Consider the following 21,109-nt stretch of genomic DNA (forward strand, 5'->3'; position numbering starts at 1 on the left):
TGCTTGCCCTGGAAGAAATTATGCCACAATCGGACTAAATAATGCAGCTTCCTGCTGTGCTTTTAGGTAAAATTTCTCACAGGGAGAGTATAAAATTGTTAGTCTTAGAAAGTTGACAGAGGGAGAAATTTTTTGTTTGACATCTAAGCTGTTTATTAAGTGCATGTTGTGTTGGTTGGTTTTGTTTGTTTTACTTTTGAACTGAGTAGAAATTTTCAGTGTATGAAATTTTTAGCATTAAATATTAAGATGGGCTATGGTTTATTCCATAAAGAGCTTTGAGCCAAAGCATCTTACGCTTCTCCTCTGGTTCTCTTTGCAGTAGACCTCAGGAAGAACAAAGCAGGCAATGTGAAATTCAGCTACCTTTTTTTTTTTTCCTTTTCTTTTAAAACAGAAAACAGCTGCTTCTGATGCTTTTGGTTTTTAATGTGCTTTCCTGTAGAAACACTTATATATGGAGGGAGATGCCAAGGAGTTGGCAGTTTCCCCAAAGCCCTATTCTAGTTTTCCATGATATTGATTTTTATTTTCTGGAACACAAGGGATGCACGCGCTGTACTCCGCAGTCCATCAGAAGTTTTTCTGGCTTAGCTGGAGGGCTTTGTTCAAGCAGAGCGCACGCTTGCTCACACTGTCTTTCTTATTCCCCAGAATAACCCAGCTTTTGCCACGGAGCTGGGCAAGCTGCCTTTGCAGCGCTCCCTGAGGGGCACGCTTGATTTTTAGAGTAGAGAAGACAAAGTTGCGCTAAAGGACTTGGCTCGCGTGGGTTCCTTCAGGGCTTTAAATATCTAGGGATATGGTTAATAGTCAAGGTTAATAAAATATTTGACACAACTGTGCCAGTCTTGCTTAGAAGCTGTTCATTGGATGTAGGGGGCTCAGAATAATGAACTCCAGTGGGAATGTGAAGGAAGAGATTTACATTTCTTTTCCCCAGTGGGAACGTTTCAAAATACACAGTGTTTGAAATCTGCCTGTCCTTTCCTTATATGACATGCAGCAGCTTTAAGCCAACCTCTCCGCATCGCGTGCCCATGCGTGTTCACTAGGAGAACTTCCCAAAAGGAGACGTCGGTCGCTTCCTCCACCTCACGTTGCCACAATGTGCCAGGGCAGGAGGCAAGGAAGGCCCCCCAAAACTCGCCTTCTCCCTATCTAGCTTCCAGCTTTCTTGCTGCGTTTTCCCCCTCTTTCTTGGAGCTCATGCGGTGCTTTCTACCACACTGCCTCTGTTACTGGAATATTTTTTTCCTGGGGAGGTCTGAAAGTTGCTGCTTTCTTTCCTCCATCTTCCCTGAAGATTTTTTTCCTTCTTTTGTGAAGCCTATAAAAATTTTGTTGGGAGAGTTACTAGTCTGAGTTATTAAAACTTGGTTTTAATTAAACAACAATCTCTTAACTTGGTCCCTGTGCTGCTGATATGTATAAGGGGTGTGCCTGCGTTTACTCCTTTCTTCTGTATTGTTCATCACCTTTCTCCTCATCTGGCAATTATTAAATTGGTTACTCAGTCAAGTGCAGGTTTTGTCCCTTATCTGTATTGGACATAGAAACAAAAATATACTTCTGAGCATCAAGAAAGAACAGTTTGCTTCCGTGAAGAATTTTCATTTTCCTGGGAAAATGAGTATGAGTTATTTTCTTGTTTCCCATATATATTTCTGAGACTAAGATGCAATTTTCAACCGCTAGCCTTTACTCTTCACTTTGAAGATGTCACTGCAGATCGGTTTAAGGTATCTACAACTTTTTGCGCTATCCATCTTTTTTACAGATGCACAGTACCTATTTGCAGTCAGACTTTGGTGAATTTGAAAAGAATTCATCGTCGTGTAAGATTGGTATCCCAAAATGGATTCCTGAGCTTTGCTTTTTTTAATAACTTTAATCATTGTCCTCAGCCTAAAAAAAATGCTGTGGCTACAATAGCTAACAACTGCCTCTTTTTAAATTAAAAAAAATAATTAGGTGCAGGGTATTGGAGCTACAGTTTCTTTATGTGCAGAAATTGGGCACCAAATGAATTGTCTGATTGCTGTTGTGTTTATTTTTCTACTATTTTAATAAATACTATGCCATCATTTTAAAATGTATATTTCAAAGGTATTTTTCGTCTTGGAGAAAGTTGTTGTTATGGTGGTTATTAGTCTCATAGCATTTCCATCAATTTGCACTTAAAATAATGAAACCTCATGTTTACGGTAGGTGCAGTTCTCCAGCTAACCTGAGTTGGGATCTGGATCAGGCCCTGCATGAGAATATATTCTTAATTTGTCCCGATGTCTGTTAGGAGCTTCCTCTCTAGAGAGTAAAGAGAGCAAGCACTCCGCGCTGTGGTATTTGTCTTATAAATTCCTAATGTAACTAAGAGACAGAGAGGGAAGGGGCAATGTGCATCGGAACCCGCTTCCTGCAGTTGGCAAATTGCAACAAAATTTAAAGAATAACTTTTCTGTTTTTTAATAGTTGATGCTGGCATCAAGTGTTCAAAATTACTTTTTAAACTTCTGATTGCAGAAGTTGGCTCTCTCTGATGTAGCACTCTCTCTTTGATTTCTCCTTAACAATAAATGATTTATAGCCACCTATTCTCAATCATCTGTTAGAGATTTTGCAGTGGGTCAAAAGCAAACCAAAACCAAACCCCAACAAAAAAGAGCAGAAGAATGAACTTGTTTTCCCAGAGCTGATTTCTGCAAGGAATGAAATTTTGCAAATGTCAAAACATTGTTTTCCTTGAATATTTTGTGTTTGAGTATATTTAATTCCTGCTCTTTACATTTGTCTTTAAGTAGTTCAGCAGCTATTTAGCAACTGTTTTCCCTCGTCTTTAACATCCACTTGTCTTTACTGTTAGGCACTGCTCAAATGCATTCCTAGCAAGAGGAGCTGTTGTTGTCGCTGTTTATTAGGCGACATCATTTGCCTACCATCCTGGAAGATTTTTAAGTGTGTGTTCACTGAAATGTACAGCGTTGCTGAGGAACCTTTTGCATTTTGCTACTTTGCTTCCCCTAATGATCTGGTTCTACAATGATGAGTTTGTTTACTTACTTTTGGAGGTGACACCGAAATCTGTGAGAGTTGACCCTTGAGATGAGACTTCACATTACTTATAGAGTATGAATATTAGTTTAATCTCCTCGTAGACATCCATAGACTTACTGGCGGGTGCAGTATGCACAAAAAGTATGTGTTTCTTCATGCTGTGCGCATTATTCTGTGGGGGTTTTTTTTAGTGCATCCTTCTGAAGCTACATAAAGGTACTAAATCTTCAGGCTTTAGCTGCGCTGACTGTAACCAAAATGATCAATTCCAACTTATAGTTCTACATAATATCTAACAAAAACGTTTTCCCTACACACTCATTGGAACGGGTAATTACTGTAGCAACCACAGACTAATTTGAAGTGTTAGCTGTTAATTAAAACACTACAGAGGTGTAGGGTTGTCTTTTGGTGTAACCAAAGCTCCTATTCAAACTTCATTAATCACTTTACAGTTATTGCGTTGAGGAAGGTCAGGACAATGGAGATGTCGGATCGGCCTGGAGTAAACAAATTCCTCTCCTCCCAGGTAGCATGCCATTTGCAAAGCCACTGGACACGCTGTACCCATGGGCATGGTATCTCCTTTGTGATCCAATTCTCAGCGATAATTAAATGTTAAATTGGTACTGTCAGTGCTCTGTAAACCAAACCAGGTATCTGCCCTCTGCTGGAAATTTAACCCAAACTTCCACGGATGAATTAGCGTGCATCATAATTAAATAATCAAGTCTTCCCTTTTAATTCACTTGGAAACAGGAGATCTCTCTTATGGAAAAAAGATCAGCTTTCTTGACAAGCTAATTAAGTTGCCAAACTGTCCGGCACAGTACATATTAAGCTAACAGACGTTAAGCATGCTATCTCAACCTGTTCATTTTCGTATCATTTCTGCTGATCTTAAGTCCATAATGTTTTGCCACTGTTGATTCATCCATAGTTACAGCGAAGTTCATTTACTTCGTTGGATTCATTGATTATGCGTTCAGCTACCAGTCTGTCAGAGCTTCGTCCGATGATTTTGCTGTTTGCCTGTTGTACTGGTAGTAAATAACACTGATTTTTGGTATGCCTTTTTAAACTGTGTTTGTTCCTAAAAGCTAATGCCTTTCGGTTACATAAATGTTTATCCATGAGTTATTAAATTAAGGTGAAGTTTTTAGAAACTTCCGAGCTATTAACAGAAATTATGTAAGCGCTCAGGGTTATAAATAAGATTAAACAACAGTCTCGCCCTGTACTGTGTATGATTTTCCATGCAAAAAAAAACTATTAAAGCTTTTCTTCACTAATAATTGCTAGAGGTATATAGTGGTAAAATATTACAATTCTTTAAAGTTAGTGCCACATATATGACATTGCTGTGCATGGTGTCATAAATCAGTATGAGACAATAAAACTAGTGAAGAGGAAAACCTTTAATGGTTTTGTTTTTATGCAAAATTACATTGGATTTTTAGTAGACTTTTTTTTTTTCCACCTACCTTTTTATTTTCTTATGAGTTCATGGTTAGGAATACACAAGTCATTGTTAAATAGCCAATTATAAATGTTTGTCTTCAGAAATTAAGACAAACTGCTCTTGAAATGCTGTGGAAAATTATTTTGGGTACATGTGAGCATTAATAATAGTGCTTTCTAACGTTATATGCACACACACATACTAATCTTAACTACAAATGCAGAAAGTTCATTTTGCTAATATTTTCTGTGAGTCCTTAGGTTATGATAAACAATCAGTTATTACCTGTTTTACTTCACTTTAATTGATATAGCTGTCTATCTCACTGTCTTACCACTGAAAATACCCGTAGGACTGGCAAACTTGCGTGATAAACCTTGTTTTACGTGAAGATTCTGAATAATGGATATATCGTGACTTTATTTCACTGAAAGAAAATGTGCAAGTGGATGAATTAATACTTATAAGTTTGCTATTACACTGCACAAAAGTCTGCAATGTGTGGATTTTATATAAAACATGCAGATGTAAAAACCCACTAAATGGTTTCATTGTAAGTATATTTTTTTGATCAATTGTTTTCATCAGTCTTTCTTTAGAAATGCTGTATAAAATTGGTTTAATGTAAAACGTATTAGCTCCAAGTCATTTTCCTGTGAAATTAGTGTATACATGTTGCACCTATGTATAGAGGTAATTTTATGTGATCTCAAGTTATTTAATTTTTTCCCTCATGCAGGGCATATCATGTCCCTAGTGGAAAAATACTAGCAGTAAAGGTAAGATATTACAGTAATTTCCTTTCTCTCTTTCTTTCTCTCCATTCTTTCTTGACCTTGGTTTCCTTCCCCTCCCTCCGATTGTTAGATCTCGATTTGTTTTATTGCATTAAAGTCCACATTGTTTATGCAGGAAAACTCTCGTCCATAAATCTAGTAATTCCAAATGAGCACAGAGTTCCCAGAATCCCGGGTTCACCCACCGGGAATTGCTTGGCGCTGTGTGTAGGTACCACCGCGTCTTCCCGGGGGGTTACGCGGACGTGTCCAAGCGCAGCTGTGGCTTGTGCCTCTCCAGCGGCTGGCGGAGATGCCGCTTCACCGACCTGAACCCCGGTGCTACAGGAGCGGGGATGGAAAGGTCGCTGGATGTCAGCCTGTACCTTTCTCTGCTAATGCCAAACCGTCCCCAAGGGCATATTCTTGAGTGGTCTCTGCAACCTCATTTTTAAATAAAGAGAATTTCCCTGTTTTCTTTGGGATAGTATTCTGTTCTCCTAGGAGATTTTGTGGGTTTAACAGGTTTGTTTCTTTTAATGTCCCGTGTCCCCCCCGATTGTTTTTTATCCACCTGATTTGGCTTTTTTTCCTCCTTGTTAGCTGTCTTTGCAGTGAGGGTGTATACTGTAGTGTTACGTGGTCAGATAAATACCAGTCTTGTCTGAAAGTTCAGTTAAAGTTGTGGTAAACTAATAGCACAACTCTGACAACAGTATGCCAGCTCTTGTACGTAATTTGTTACATTAGATTACATTTGTAAATTAAATTATTCAGTTAATCTATGCAAAAATACTGAAATATGTCCTTTTTTTTGATAAAAATATTTTTTTTAATTTGGCAATTTTGTTAAAACTCAAAACAGTAGAGACTTTTGGAAAACAAATTGTTGCATTCATACTATTCCAATTAATATTTTCAGATCAAAAAAGGTATATTTTAAAAAATATAATTTATGGAATAATTACTTAGAAAATTGTAAAATGGGCTTTTTGTCTCATTTCTTTTCTTTTTTGCTGTCTTTATTTAATCATTGCATTGTGGTGTAACTGAGTTAAACTGAAAGAATGTGGGGGTAGGAGAGGAGGGCAAAAGGAGTGATGGCAGCTGGTTGCTGCAAGCAGAATTGGTGTTAGATGGAGTTTAAAGATGTAAGATTATACTAAGACTTCAAATGAAGCATTTACATTTACTAGGCAATATTTACAGGTAAGGGTAACTCTCAGATTTGGGCTCAGATTGTCTTGTGGTTCCAGTCAGATATAATTTACTAAAAGGAGATTCTGCCCGTGTTTCGGCTTTGCTGAGGATCACGTAAATCCCTTCACCTCACTAGGAGCAGTGCTTTTGACTTTCCAATGAATTGAAGAAAAGCAAATGCTTACTACTGGGTTTGAAATGATTCTCTACATGTGGAAAATAGGAAATTGAAATAACATCCAAATAACCTCTAATTATATGGAATACAAGTATCACTTGAAAAAGTTTTTGAAAAAGTAATTTTGGAAAAGTCCTTTCAAGTCGTATCCGTCATTCCTAAACCTTGTCGTAAGCAGTTGGAGTAAGACAGGAATTCTCTTGAGTTGTAATAGGCACAAAAGTACAGAAAAATCAATAATCAAAAATATTTTTTATTACACCTTTCAGTACGGAACTAAAAAAAGCTCTTCCCCTGAACGCTGGGGTTGTGTAAGGATGCTGCTTCTCCCTGGTACCTACTGCATTGCTTCCCCAAATAATCTTTTTCAAGCTCTACAGAGAGCTGCTTCTGTGCCAGCTCTGCTCGGCGCTGGCATTGCTCCTCTCCAGCCTGCCCGTGGGGCTGTGGGTGCCCTCAGAAGCTGCCTGGAGAGGAGGTGGAGCAAGAGAAAAATCACACAGGCAGGAGGGGAAATGAGTTCACCCTTTGCAAGGTTAATTGAAATCACCTCCCTGTGGCAAAAATCCTTTTCCCCCAGCAATTTCACCTCCTCCTTTCCCTTGGAGTCCAAGGGTTTGGTTAGTCCTGGCAGATAATTAGCATCCTGAAGATTTGGGAAACTGGGTTCTCTTGTAGATACTACTCATGGTGGTCCTGTCACTCTCAATCATATCTTTTTAGTGTGATTTCAGAAGAAATACTGCATCAACATGTGCGTATTATTATATAGTTTAAAATAACATGCTCACAAACTGGAGGTCAGGAAACCTGCTATGATAGTGATCATGCCGGCTTGCTCTATTAAGAAAATTACTTAACACATCCATAGCTCAGCATACCCAGCAATAAAAAGAGGATGGTAATGCCAGCGTCTTGACACGATCATCACAAGGATCAAGTGTTTTGACAGAGGATTACCGCACTAAAAGGGACATCGCTGGATGGATCTGTGAAAGCAGAGCTCTGCATTTTGGGAGGCTTTTTTTGACAATGATATACAGATTTGGTAGGACAAGATAACATTCTGAAAACCTGTTGACTAAAATGCTTTTAGCTGGTAGATAATCTTGCAAATATATTGAACAGGAAAACAAACCAATGCTAATAGCTGTGTTATAGACCAAAGCTGTGTCATTACATATTTTATGTAAACTTTACAGATAGATAATGTGCAGAGGACTTAATAGAATTTTCCAAGGTAACTTTTTTCTAATTAGAGGGGAAAAGCCGAATGAAAAATTTGAGCGTACGCTGGCTGATTGCCATCCTTCAACTGTTTTTAGTTTCTCCTGCTCTTAAGCTAGCATTTAAATGGACCATTTGATTAATCATTTGTATACTGACTATAATACTCCCAAATTTCCTTTGAGTTGTACATACTGTAAAAGACAATTATGTCGCCACAGATTAAATAAGTGAATTAAAACAGAATAGCAGCTTAATTTGACCTGTGATTTTGCTCTCGTTCCCTTTAGTGGAACGTATGCCACTCCAGCAAATAGATGAAGTCATCCATGACAGCTTGTGATGAATTGCCGTATTTATACTGTATATTTTAATAGCCTCACACTAATTTAAATTGAGCACAGAGTAAATTATAATTCAGTCACTTGACTGCTTGTATTTAACTTGACAACTCATCCTTATTTGTCCTGGAGGTGTAGTGGAGAGCAGAGGAAATACGCTCAGGTATTCCTCTTTTAAAAATTAACCCTTTTCACTTGAAACGTTAGGTATGTGGAGTTCACATACGTTAAAGCATGCTAAGCGATTCCACGATTGTTGTATATTAGGCAGGAACTTGATAAGGAAGATGTGCAGGAGTGCTTGGAGCCCCTTGCTGAATCCCAGAGGACTGCCATGTCATCTAAATAATAATAAAAAATGCTTCCCTTGTCTAGGATCCTTCTCCAGCTCTACCTGTGAGGCACCATTTCGACTAGTTTTGAAATGGGGGCAGGCACTGGAGCTCGGCTGCCAGCCCAGGTTGCCCTTGGCCCATCTCTGGATCGCTCCTGTTCATCCGCATCCCCGAGGCTCGGTCACCCCTTGGCGGGCACGGGTGGCTGGGGACCGCGGATCAGCGGCAACCTGCCGAGCTCCTCTGTTCCTCGGACTTTTGTTGGTAGCTTCTGGTGCAGACTTGTTAAGAACCTCTGCTCCTGCATGTGCTCAGCAGCGCGGTGTGAACTCGCAGCGTTTTATTCTGTGCCTGGTGGATTCAGTTTTGCTTTTCAGCTCTCAAGAATTCTGAGACCATCGTGGTGATTTTTTGCTACAAAGCTCTTTCCAAAGGTGCTGTTTTGGGAAAGTTTATTGTCAAATGTTACATCTCATTTGCTTACCTGTGTTACAGTTGTGGAAGTTGCAGCCGAATCCTTATTCACAGCTTTTTCCTTGGTAGCAATGGGTTTGAGGAGGTTTTTGGGGTTTTTTTTTTTGTTGTTGTTGCTTTAACACTGTTTGGGCCCATGCTTAACAGTCAGCTCACATATTCTTAAAAGTTGTTTCACCCATACAAACTTCATTTTCTAAATAGGCTTGGAAATTTTATACAAAAGGAGTATGACCATGGAGATTACAAATGCAGATTAAGGCAGTGCTATATACATATTTTTTCCCTCTTTCTGCCCCCATTTCAGTGCTGTCAATAACAGAAGGTTCCTCCAACCTTCAGATGGGTGTCTCTCCTGTGTAGTAAGTCGCGGATGTTTAGGTGGAAGAGAACACTTCTGTACAATAGTTATGCAGAGAAAGTGAGATGGTGATCTCTCCTAATTTATTTTGTGGTGATATCTGCTTGCCATACCGTTGCAGTCCATTTCTGTACGTGCCCGACCCTGTAGTATCCTGAATACTTGTAAATAGGGTAGCTCTGCTTTTCCAGGTTATCCTCACTATTAGAATGCAGGGTCTGTATGTAATTATAGTTAATGCAAATCAGCCAGAGACCTTTCTTCATGCCAGGTCTTGGTTGATTGGATGGCAGTGATGTATTTGACGCTGATCATGCTAACTAGTCATTGTTCAGGTCGGTGGAGCCTTCACAGTGAACGAGGCAGGGAAATTTCTCACTGTGAGTAGAATTTAGGGAGATAAAATTTAATTTTAGACTGTTGACAAGATTAAATTCTGTTAATATTCAATGGGTAGAACTGATGGTATTCCAGCAAATTATTTTAAGTTTTTCACGCTGGAAAAATGTAAGTGAATATTGTTGGCAAATGATTATTGATCTAGACAAGTGTGTTAAACGTTTCTTGGCAGCCCTGTATTACACTTACAATTTAGTTTAGTGACAGCTTTTATAAATAACCCTAAAGCAAACTCTTGATAGAAACAGGTTATCGTTTTTTCTTTTAGACAGATTTTGATACTGTAAAATGCATGTGTTTGGAAATGGTCTCTCTGTATTTTGTTTTGTCAGCAGTATATGCAGCCTATAATATCTATTCTGCTAATTCTGCAAATTGACTAGCTTTTGTTTCCCTTTAGCTTAAAGTATTAAACCGTGAAATATTGTGTGGTAGCAGGCTGAGCCTGGCTAAATGCATTTGGAGTCCATTTTGGTTTATATAGTAGTACTTAATAATTAAGCGTGCAAGTCTTCAAATAATGATGGCAAAGAATTGTTTGTTAAAGTGGCCTTTCAGTGCTGGTTCCAACGGAACCAGCATCCTTATTAAGAGGGTCTGTCTTGAAAATCCTGAAAACTTGTAACTCCAGGCAGCGCACCCCACCTTCACTGCAGCACTTGGTACTTTAGTCCTGGATAGCAGCCTGGCCCAAAACGATGAAAAACGAGGGCACGGATGAAGGAAGCAGCAGATAAGCATGACAGTGAGCGGCTGGTTTGAGCTGCTGGGCGCTCAAAGTCAGGTTGTTTGTAGTTGATTTGAGGAATACTTTGGTGATGCTTATGTAAGCACCTATACCATCTGCTATCATCTGCATTGTTTCTGTATATTTAAGTTTTCCATGTTTCGTACCATGTTAGGAATTTATATTAAAAAAGGGGTAAATATTAAAGAAACTGAAACTGTAAGAGCGGTGGTGAGAGCCACTCCTTTAGGGCATCACTGAGACATTCAGAGATACTTTCAATACCACAGTACTTATTTAGCCCTTAGAGTTAACATCGGCACATTCAGCAAGGCCTGCTGGGGTCCCAACCTTCCAGGCTTTTTCCCGAGACGTCTTTGCAGCGAGAAAAGCCAGTGCTGGGCAGGTGAGGAGGCGGCTGTACCGAGCTGGAGCTGAGAGCTGATCACGCTTGGGGTGAATAAGCCGCAGCTCCGAGTTTACCGACCTGCAGATCTACCACGCCTGCTCTTTGCATTATGTGTGGGGCTTGTGTTCAAGTTCTAACTTGTCTTTTGGCCAAATGGTTAAACCACAAACTTACAACATTTCGTGGATAAAATTGGCTGTATAACTTAGTTTACTTGTAGCTGGCTTTTAAACGTAAATAAGTCTGTCCTTTCGTTTCCATTTCCTTCCTTTGCTCATCGCTCTATTAAGATATTCTTTCCACCTATTCCTCTCTTTCCTTTTCTCACATAAGGATAATTAATACATGGATCTTCCGTTTTTTATTTTGAATAATTCACTTTTTATGGCAACTCTGATCATATGTCCATTTTTTGTATTTTAGGTCATACCCTTAGATATAACACTGGAACTCCAGAAGCAGATAATGTCGGAGTTAGAAATTCTTTATAAGGTATATAGGTTTTCTCCTTTTCATTATTCTTGCTTAGAATCTTCTTACAGCAAGTTTTAAAACGGGTTTCTCTTTTTCCTTTCTTTTTGCAGTGTGACTCATCATATATCATAGGATTTTATGGTGCTTTTTTTGTAGAAAACAGAATTTCATTGTGTACAGAGTTCATGGATGGTGAGTTGTGTATCTAGTGTGCTTTTGATTGCTAAGTATGTAAATGGGAAAATCGTATAAAGATGTGCTTTTCCAGAATGGAGCAAAATGCAGTAATATGACTTGCAAATGTAAATATGTATTAATAACCTTGCAGGTAGCTTTTAAAAAAACAGGTTAGTATTGGGATTGTGTTGTTATATTCTCCATGGTACGCTGTATTTTCCCCGAGTGTAAGTTCACTTACTTTTATTGAAAATGTAAATAGAACAGAAATAACTGCTAGCTTAATTTGTGGTTTGATATCTGAGTCTTCCATGCAATCTGTCCTCGCTGACAAAACAGCTGTTCCTCACTTTTACTGTTTTGATAGCCAAAACAGATTTTCTTTTAAAGAAATCTATTAACCCAATGTCCTATGTGTTTTCAGTGGAAATTGTCTCTTAATTGCAAGACAAGGAATTATTTTCTAACACAGCTGTTTAGCAGTGCTGCGCTGAGTTTCTTTTTGAGTGTACTCTTGTTTCTCGCAGCGTGAATCTTCAGACCAACAGTATCCCCTTCCCCACAATCTGATGCTACTGTCATTACAGAGATGCATTAGTACTTCGCTTTGAAATCTTGTGCTGTGTGGCATTCTTGGAGAAAAGGCAGGAAAAGTACACTGATTACAGCAATTTATAGTCATTGCTGCCCTCTGTGTATCAATTCTGAGAGCGTGTCTCATGACAGATGCGGTCCCCTTGTGTCTCGTGCTCGAGAACCCCCTTCGCAGCGTTCAACTTCCAGCATCACGTTGTTGTTACAAGCAATAGTCTATTACTCTCTCCAGGATTTTCTTATGAGCCAGCATTTTATGCCCTATCCAGGTTTTTCACAAAGGTTCAGTTAAGCTGGATATAAAGAAGTAAGGATCTCACAAATAATTTGCTATGGAGGGAAGGCTTTCTGGCAGGAAAAATTTCCAAAGCCAAATGTGTACCGTTAAGCATCGTTGAGTAGCTTGCTTTCTGATGGGGACCACGGATAAAGCCCTTTAGGGTTTTACGGTGCATTTTGTTTTCTCCCTGTTAAAATGGTCTGTTATTACTGTTATTTCTCTCTTTTTACACTTACTACCTCTGTCCCAGTGATCGCTGTGCCCCATTTCCAAGCATGAGTATTTTCTCAGATTTTCTATATTTGATGAAAAAGTATTATATTTATTCAGCAAAGCCCACAAGTTAAATTCTTTGCTGTTCTCATGCTGTGTGACTATTAGCCATTTCTCTGTTCTGTCCTTGCAATTGCTCTCAGACTTGCAAGCCTGTGTTACGCAGTAGTCACATGCAGTAAGGAAGCATCTGCTCATGCCAAAACACGCACCTGCCTAGAGTACGTACGCTCCTGCTAATTCAGAGAGTTTTAAAAATGATGGACACAAATGCTTGCAGTTCTGAATTCTTGTTTGAAATTTTTTAAGCCTTTAGGGTATGCATCCCTCATGATGTTGCACAACGATGGTGTTTACTGACCATGCACAAATTACTTGGAATTATACTGGAGATGACCTCTGGTCTGCCTCATGTTGTGCACTCCTTCTGGCAGAAAGCAACAGCAATCATTTAAAGGAAGAACAAAATGCAAATAAAGGGACCTTGCCTTTTTTTTTTTTTTTTCCCCCAGACCTTTAATTTTGATGCGTAAGGATGCACGTGAAGATAAGAAAAAATACTTTCTCACCCTGCAGATGAACAGCTTTAACCTTGACAAATTTTTAGCCCTTTTGGCTGTCATAGGCCAGTTTGTAGTATTTCCTGAATCCGTATCCCATGACTCTGCCCAGTTGTATCCTGTACCGTATTACAAAACATAGGTATTTCCTTTTTGAATTACCTAGGTAGAGCTGGATCTGCCTCTTTGGGGATCTTCATGACTTAGGGGTACACGTGCGGTACACGGTACCATGCTGGTTCTTCCCTGGCACCTGCAAACAAGAAAAAGCCAAGTAACTCCAAGTCTGCAAATATCAAAACACTGAGGTTCAACTGACCTGGATCCCCCTCCCACCTGCCAATTGATCTTAAAGAGCGACAGAGATGTGAAATGAGGCTTTCTAATCTTTGTGCTTTTATACTTATAATAAAGATGATGTTCTAAATAAAGATGGTGAAATGCACTATTACCTTTTACTTTACGTTGTTGCCTCTTTTCCTTGAAACTGCTGAACACCTGCTAAATTCTCCTTAAAAGCAGTGAGAGGTGCAGGCTGTCAGACTGTACCTAGATGTCTACACGTGGATATGGGAGCTAACATTATTTGGCTTTGGAAATGTTGTCCACTACAGAATTTTTTTCTCCATAGAAAAATGGCAGATTTCCCCGATTGTTTGCAAAAAGATACTTGGTTCATTTTTCAAACAGCACTACCTTTAGTGATGTCTCTAATAGCGAGACTTAGCAGTTTGGTGTATGAAAATAGGTCTTTTTTTGTCCAAAATTTGAGGATCTGTTATAAGCGTTAACAGGAACCACCTGCCATACGATTGCCTTCTGTTTGGCTTTTTGTAATGAGCAGTAGGTATCTGTGATGCTACATCCTCTTATTTCCATTAAATAGTACTTACATTTACTTTTAAAATGGAGATTCATTATAATCCACAGGCAATGTGGACAATATGAGTTGAAAGATTAAACTTAATGAACGAATAGTAGTTTCGGTCACCTGGAATCAGAGCAACATTAGTGAAGATAAGCATATACTGTATTTCTGAGAGTAGAGATGATGAGGAAGATGAGGGGAAAAAAACAACAACCACCCCCACAAAACCCCAATCATTAGAATAACGTGTATAGTATAAATAAGAACTATTGTATTATTAAGGCTGAAGACTGGAATAAGGACCTTGTGACTTCTTTAGACTGCAGCATTAGTGAATGAATGGGGTTTACTTTTTAAAACTGAACCATAAGCAAAGTACAAGGTGTAGTTTTCTTACTTGCTGAGTATTGGCCTAACTCTTTTCCCGGTGGTATCATCAGTAAAATCCATATGCTACACTGAGACCAGAGTTAGGTCAGTGCTGAGTGCTTCCAAAACCTCAGGCCTTGAATAAGACAACACGCTCTTGCAAGCTAAGGGTAATATGCTCTGCTTGTAATTTTCTTGGTTTTTTGCATTTTTGTTTTTTTTTTTTTTTTGGGGGGGGGGGTGTGCCATTCTACTTGAATATTTTTAATTCTCAATTTTAAATTTACTTTCTTGCCCAAGAATTTGTATTTCACCCCAGGGCCATTTTGAACACTGGTTTTGGTCATGAATCTCCTTTGCAGAAGATAAGGGAAACAATCCTTCCCGGTCCCTTGGGAATGTCTGTGGAGCCATTAGAGGGACTTAGGCTTCTCCTTTCCCCATCAATGTATGGTGCTGGCTGGACAGGGTTATGCCAGACAGCAAGTTGTCTCCCATACTGGAGTTTACTGGCAAAACTTATCCGCTTGCCCAGGAGCCCCTTGTCTTTCATTTTCAGCCATCAGTGTGGACACAGACTGCCATGCTCAACCAAACTTTCACTGGTTTGATCATCAGGAGGAAACCGCTTTAAGCACGTATAATAGCATTGTATCAGACACAATGTAATGCTAGCGCCAGGTTTTGGGGACAAGGGTTAGGATACTTGGGACTTTGAAGTCCGCTGTTGCTTTTTGGGATGACTTCATTGTTCCTGAGAAGTTACTCCAAGCCTGGTGGCTTTCAGTTCTCCAGTTTTGATATTCTGTCCTGTGACTGGGAGGATTTCTAACAGGAATTTGAGTATGAATGCTGCAGGCAAAAATAAGTAATGTGGGTGAAGAGAGACCTGAGTATGGTTTCATGTGTTTATTCAGAGTTTGGTAGATTTTTAAGGTCAGTTATTTCTGACACAGTTATTGTTACATCATTGATGGTGTTTTTATTAATAACCAAGGCCTAGAAAACCCTTGTGACTTCAAATCTAGGGCAGTATTTCATTTTGTATTACCTAAGCACGTTTTGTTTGTCCCTGCAGGGGGTTCTTTGGATGTTTATAGAAAAATTCCAGAACATGTACTCGGAAGAATAGCAGTAGCTGTAAGTACTTTTTTCTTTTTGTCTTTCAGTTTTTGATTGTGCACGTAATGCATCTCTGATTTGAGTGCGCACGTGCTCCCTTGGGACACTGAGTCACGTCCAGGATCCGTGTCCTCAGTGTCTGTGTAAAAGGGAGGGTCCTTCCTATCTCATGCTCTTCCTAACCATCCTGTGTGCACAAGGACACCGGGGTTAAGGAAGCCTTCCTTTTGAATGACCAACACATGAGTTGCCGGAGGCTCAAGAAATGTAAAAGGATGTGATAAATTGAACAGGATAAGAAAAAAAGTCATGAATTTGCTGGAGAACTGTGTGGTCATGTTTCTTCATATCAACCCTTGTAGGATGGAGCAGTCCTCTTAATCGCCTGTATTTCGCCTTTAAGTCCTTCTGGGCTATGTGATTCCTTTAAGAAGTGATTCAGAAGCCCTGTCCTAGCCCTTACGGTGATCCCTCGCCTGCTGCTTCTGCTGATTCTCCTGTGTAATCTCCATTCTAACTGTCCTCATTCTGTACAAAGTAACTCAATTAGATTTGCTTTCCAGGTTGAAAAATTAAGTCAGTTCCTGTTATCAAAATGCAATGGCAGAACACATTTTCTGTCTTCCCCTGTGGCGGATGTACTCCTTAAGGCAGATAAGGAGGAGGCTGAAGTTTTTATTTGGCACAAGCCAGGCCTGACGAAGGCTGCCCGGGGACAGGCTGCTCTCTCACCCCTCTGCTGGGACCCTTCACACGTGAGCACTCATGGTTGAAGAGCTAATAGTCATTTTAGGGGTGGTGAGCAGGGAGATGGTCTGTGATCTGGGAAGAACTATCTGTCCCCAGTGTCTACTCAGTTTGGTAGCAAGGTGTTGACAGTGGGATCCGTAGAGCACCTGGTAGCCCATCGTTGTGTCTCAGCAGCATTCAGTGACTTTGCGTTGCTAGAAATTCACTAGCCGTGATTGAAAACGCAGATTACAGAACACTAAAAAAGTTCCATATTTTGCCACAGCTGAACACAGGGTATGTGACCATGTCTTAGTGGATCTCACAAGGGAGAGAGATACTGCTAAACAATTGCTAAATATAAGGAATACTTTGATAACTTAAGCAGTTTAAAGCATAACAAAGTTATTCTATCGTGCCATTTAATTAAGTGCTGGGTTTTCACATTCATTATACATCAAGCTGACAATTTAAATCCTTTAATCCAACACAGGCAGCTATTTAGTCTCTGTTCATTGTAATTCACAGCTCTACTTTCTCTTAATTTGTGTGGTCTGCCCAGGGTGATGAACATCCCTCTCTGATGCTGTTTCCTCTAAGTAGTTTCAAATCTGCTCATTATATAGCCTAGCAGTTTCTTATGGAATTTGAATGCTTTTCACCTTTAGTTCAGAGTAAAAACGTTTCATCTCTTCTTCCCTATGGAGCAATGAATGATAAGATGCTCATGGTATCCTCATATTCCTGATGCTATGTAGCATGGGTACAGTGTAATAATACTGGGATGGGCCTTCAAGCGTTTCTTCAGATGCTTCGTCCTTGTCCTTTTCCTTATCTCACTTCATGTCGTGTGCTTAATACATCCACACTAACTTACCTTATCATTTCCTTACTTGCTTTTGACTCTCCTCTCCCCCATCCTCCCCAGCCCACCTGGCTTGGTATTCTGCAGATGTTCTCTTCCAATTTTTCCCTTACCCATAATGATGGTGCTTTAGCCCCATCTTTTATGTCTTGATTTTTTTTTTTTTTTTTGGTTCACCTGCGGGTCATCTCTTTACAAATCTGTTAGTTAGTGAGCATGACTCCCTGACATGGACGGTGAGCTGATACTTAACTTTTTCTCGTTCTTTTATTTGCTGCTTTAGCAACCTGTACCGTGCCCGCTGCAGTGCAGGGGGTCAGTAGAGAGGTGAACAAAGGAGCGGGTGCCTTCAGAGAAGGAACTCGCCCCTTTCTCCTGCTTCTCCCTAACAGAAGGTGTGCGCTGAGGCTGAACCAGCACTGGCAGCTTCCTCTGCTCTGGTGCTGATTTTTTGCTCGATTGCCATAGTAGACTTGTTGGAAGGAGGCAGTGAAAGCTTTTGTTTTCTCTATAATTTATCAGTGGCAGCAGGAGTGGCTCCTTTAAGTCTTCACAAATGGCTACCCTGCATCTTGGTGTCTGACATTTCAGTAGAGCCCAGCAGCCCATTTTGTGGGTTGGGGCACCTTTTTGCCAAGTACTGTACACAGACACCATAATCCCCACCCCGAACAGCTTGTGAAGATTACCCAAAGCCTGAAGGATTTCTGTTCCTGTACTGGTGAGAAGGAGAATGTCAAACAAAAGCTGGAGCTTGCATGGATGGATTCTGTGGACAAAATCTGGAGCTTCCATAATCTCTTTTTTTTTTCCCAGTCTGCATGTTTTCTTTCTACCTTCCTTGCACCATGTACATAGAGTCATTTGTCTTTTATTCTCCTGAGGTGTACAATGCATTAGTCTATTGAAGCTGCTTAATAATACGTGTGACCTGCACATCTGTTAATTAGAATACCCTTTTGTCGTATTTGTAGAAGTTTTTAAGGGAAACCATTTCCAGAGGAAAATGATGCAGGCACGTATAGATATTTAGCGGCAATCCCAGCATTCCCCTCACTCCGACTTGATGATTTTCTTGCTTCCTTTCTTGTTATACAAATGTAATCGTCATGAAAAGCGGTGGACTGACAACCCTTAAAAACACTTGTCCTGCTCACCGCAACGAGCACGAAAGGCATAGGAAATTCCAGCTGGTCTAGAACAAGATCTGTGTCTGTTCGACACGACATGGCAAAGGGAGCGCGTTAGCCCTGTGCTGCACTTGCTCAATTAAACACCGACTTGTGCTCAAGGTCATTTCCTTGCACTCTTTGATCTCCACAGGCTGGGGCTGAACTACCGGACAGACATCCCTTTCTTGACAACCCTGACTTTCTGTAGCCGTAAAGGATAGGACTGTGTTGCTACTCGTTTCTCACTCATTTCCGTGAAATACTGCTATAAATACTGACCAGGTACCTGCAATGCACTGCTTAATGGGCATGAATGGTACTTGCTTTCTCATACACTCCCCTTCCAACCAGACTTTATCCTGATTTGGCAGGAACCAGAGGAGAGTTTTGTCTGCCGAGACAATCAAACGTTTTCCGATGATAGCAACTGCCACTGTATTTTTTCCTGATGTGAACCCTTATCTGCTGAGAATTAAACTGGATATCACAGAGTCACGTAGAATATATGTAGCCTTTACACCGTAGTGTTCTTCTGCGTTCTTGTTAGCCATTTCCCACTGAAGAAGTGATCACCATTAATTGTGATGGACAATCAGCTTTCAAGCTGAAATAGCAGGAATGTATTGCCGAGTGTGATACTCTTCTCTCTCAGTTATCTTTTTGAGGAGTAAAGCCGGGGGGGGGGGGTGGGGGTGGTGTGGGGGGGAGGTTTGAGGCTGAAAGACAGGATGCTGAAAATAAAGCAAGGCAGTGAAAAGAAATCCTTAAAGGAGGAAAGCATTTGCCAGGGCCTGGGGAGAAGCTCTGTTTTTTCAGGGGCAGGATAAAGTGGTGAGAAAGAGGTAGAGTCTGCTGAGACTTGGGTCCCCAAGAAGCTGGAGTGATCTCTGACTTCATCATAAAATTCGTCCTGGTTGCCTGTATGAGACAGTGCCAGCGAGAAGAGGAAATCTCTCTTCTTTCTTGTGTTCTTTATTTGTGCAAAGGGCTGGTGTGTTTTTCCAAAGGAAAAGTACATCTTGGGAACCCCAAAGTGGTGTTGTGGTCGCTGCTGTTTTCCTACTGATGTGTGCTTATTTGGGTCTGCCGGTGTAAAATCTGTTCTACCTTTGCTTGCCACTTCACACATTTATTTTCACTTCAATTTCTGAAGCAGTGACATTGTGCACTGTATTTTGAGTGCTAATGTTGATTGAAGTTCTCCCTGAAAGGATGTGCACTTGAACTGTCAAGAGAGTGAGTTATTGACAGCAGGTAGAAGTACTTTTTGTGTCAAGGCTTTGTCAAGTCATTGTTGTAAAACCTACTTTACTGAATACCAATAATTCCTGCTAGATGTTCAATCAAAAGATACCCTCTTCCAGCACCATTTTAGAATAATATTTAATACTTAAGAGTCCTTCCCTAATAGGCAAATGTAAGGTAGGTGAATCACGGTACTTTACACTAGGTTAGTCCATCTGGGGGGCTCCTGTGTGCATATTTGCAGCCCAGGATAAAGGGAAAAACTCTTTTCATTTCTTTGTACACTGATCCTGAGAGAATCTGAATGTGAGAGTTTGTTTAATACCATGTCTTTTATAACTGCTTATTCAGTACTTGTTCCATAATAAAGATGTTTAATAACTCACAGCTGTGGATTTTTTTTCCCCATAGGAAATGTTTCCTTTTTTCTATGAAAACATGCTTTAAAGTAAATTAAATAATTTTGTAATGATCTTAAAGATTTCAAATAGTCTAAATATATATTTAATAATCAAAGAAGCTTACTACTCTCAAAATTACTTTTGCCATTGGAGGAAGCCTGAAATGTTGCACCCTCTTTATTTATTTTTGCATCAGTACTTTTTTTTTTTTCTTCTTATGTCAAAATGCTGTGTAAGTAGAATTCCCCTCTTTTGCTTTTTGAAAGGCTAACATGAACAAGGCCACACCGCTGGGCAGAATTTGACTAAGGCCTTTTGTTACAGGTAATTACCATCTGAGGCCATGAGATAGTTGGGTATGGAGTGTGAGTTTAACACTGAGGAATTGCCACCTAGAGCAATTTACTGGGGATCCAGAGTCATTAGTTGCTTTACAAAAGAGATTCAGATTCCACTGACGTTGGTTTTGGTTACAGAATAAATTTTAAAATTAGTTTCTAATCCAATAGGAAGGCTGAAAATTACTATGCTATCTGCTTTGAGGCTGTATAATATTTTTAGTACTTCTGCTTGATCACTGCAACAGAAGTAATTTCATTTCAGTCTACTCGGACAATGAAAAGAATGTAGTTGTTTTGTCTGAAAAACTCATAACTTTACAAACGTTGGAAATACTTTATTGTTCTGGAGATGCACAAAGAGAGTGTCTCAGGAAAATGAATGAAATGTCATCTCATAGATGGAAACTTTGTAAAAAAGATTTGCTCTGTTGAAAAAGCTGGCTGAGACAGCGGGGATGGTTTGGGTAAAAAGTAAGCAGTAGCAGAAATATGTTTGTTGAATCTTGTTAGTTCTCTGGGCTTGTAAAAGTAGTAAATCTAGGGGAAAAATTACAATGTTAAAAATGCAAGAAGTATTGGGGTTTAATTACTTTATAGAAACAAAACCTGCAGCGAGGATAACTTGTAATATCCAGCTGCTTTCTTAGCAAGTTGACTGAACAGCTTCTTTAATTTGGGGCTATTATAATCATATTG

At 39.8% G+C, this 21,109-nt stretch overlaps 1 protein-coding gene across 6 annotated transcripts in view; it reads left to right on the plus strand.

The window, feature by feature from the left end:
- The window catches only part of MAP2K5 (mitogen-activated protein kinase kinase 5), a 139,940-nt gene that overhangs the window by 40,319 nt on the left and 78,512 nt on the right, over positions 1-21,109 (plus strand). For all 6 annotated transcript variants that reach the window (XM_075506420.1, XM_075506421.1, XM_075506423.1 and 3 more), the window contains exons 9-12: positions 5,256-5,295; positions 11,367-11,435; positions 11,528-11,609; positions 15,617-15,678. In XM_075506420.1, the coding sequence (XP_075362535.1) occupies positions 5,256-5,295; positions 11,367-11,435; positions 11,528-11,609; positions 15,617-15,678 (253 nt within the window). The remainder of the gene's footprint in view (positions 1-5,255; positions 5,296-11,366; positions 11,436-11,527; positions 11,610-15,616; positions 15,679-21,109) is intronic.

This window comes from Mycteria americana, chromosome 6, assembly GCF_035582795.1.
Source record: "Mycteria americana isolate JAX WOST 10 ecotype Jacksonville Zoo and Gardens chromosome 6, USCA_MyAme_1.0, whole genome shotgun sequence".
Lineage (NCBI taxonomy): Eukaryota > Metazoa > Chordata > Aves > Ciconiiformes > Ciconiidae > Mycteria > Mycteria americana.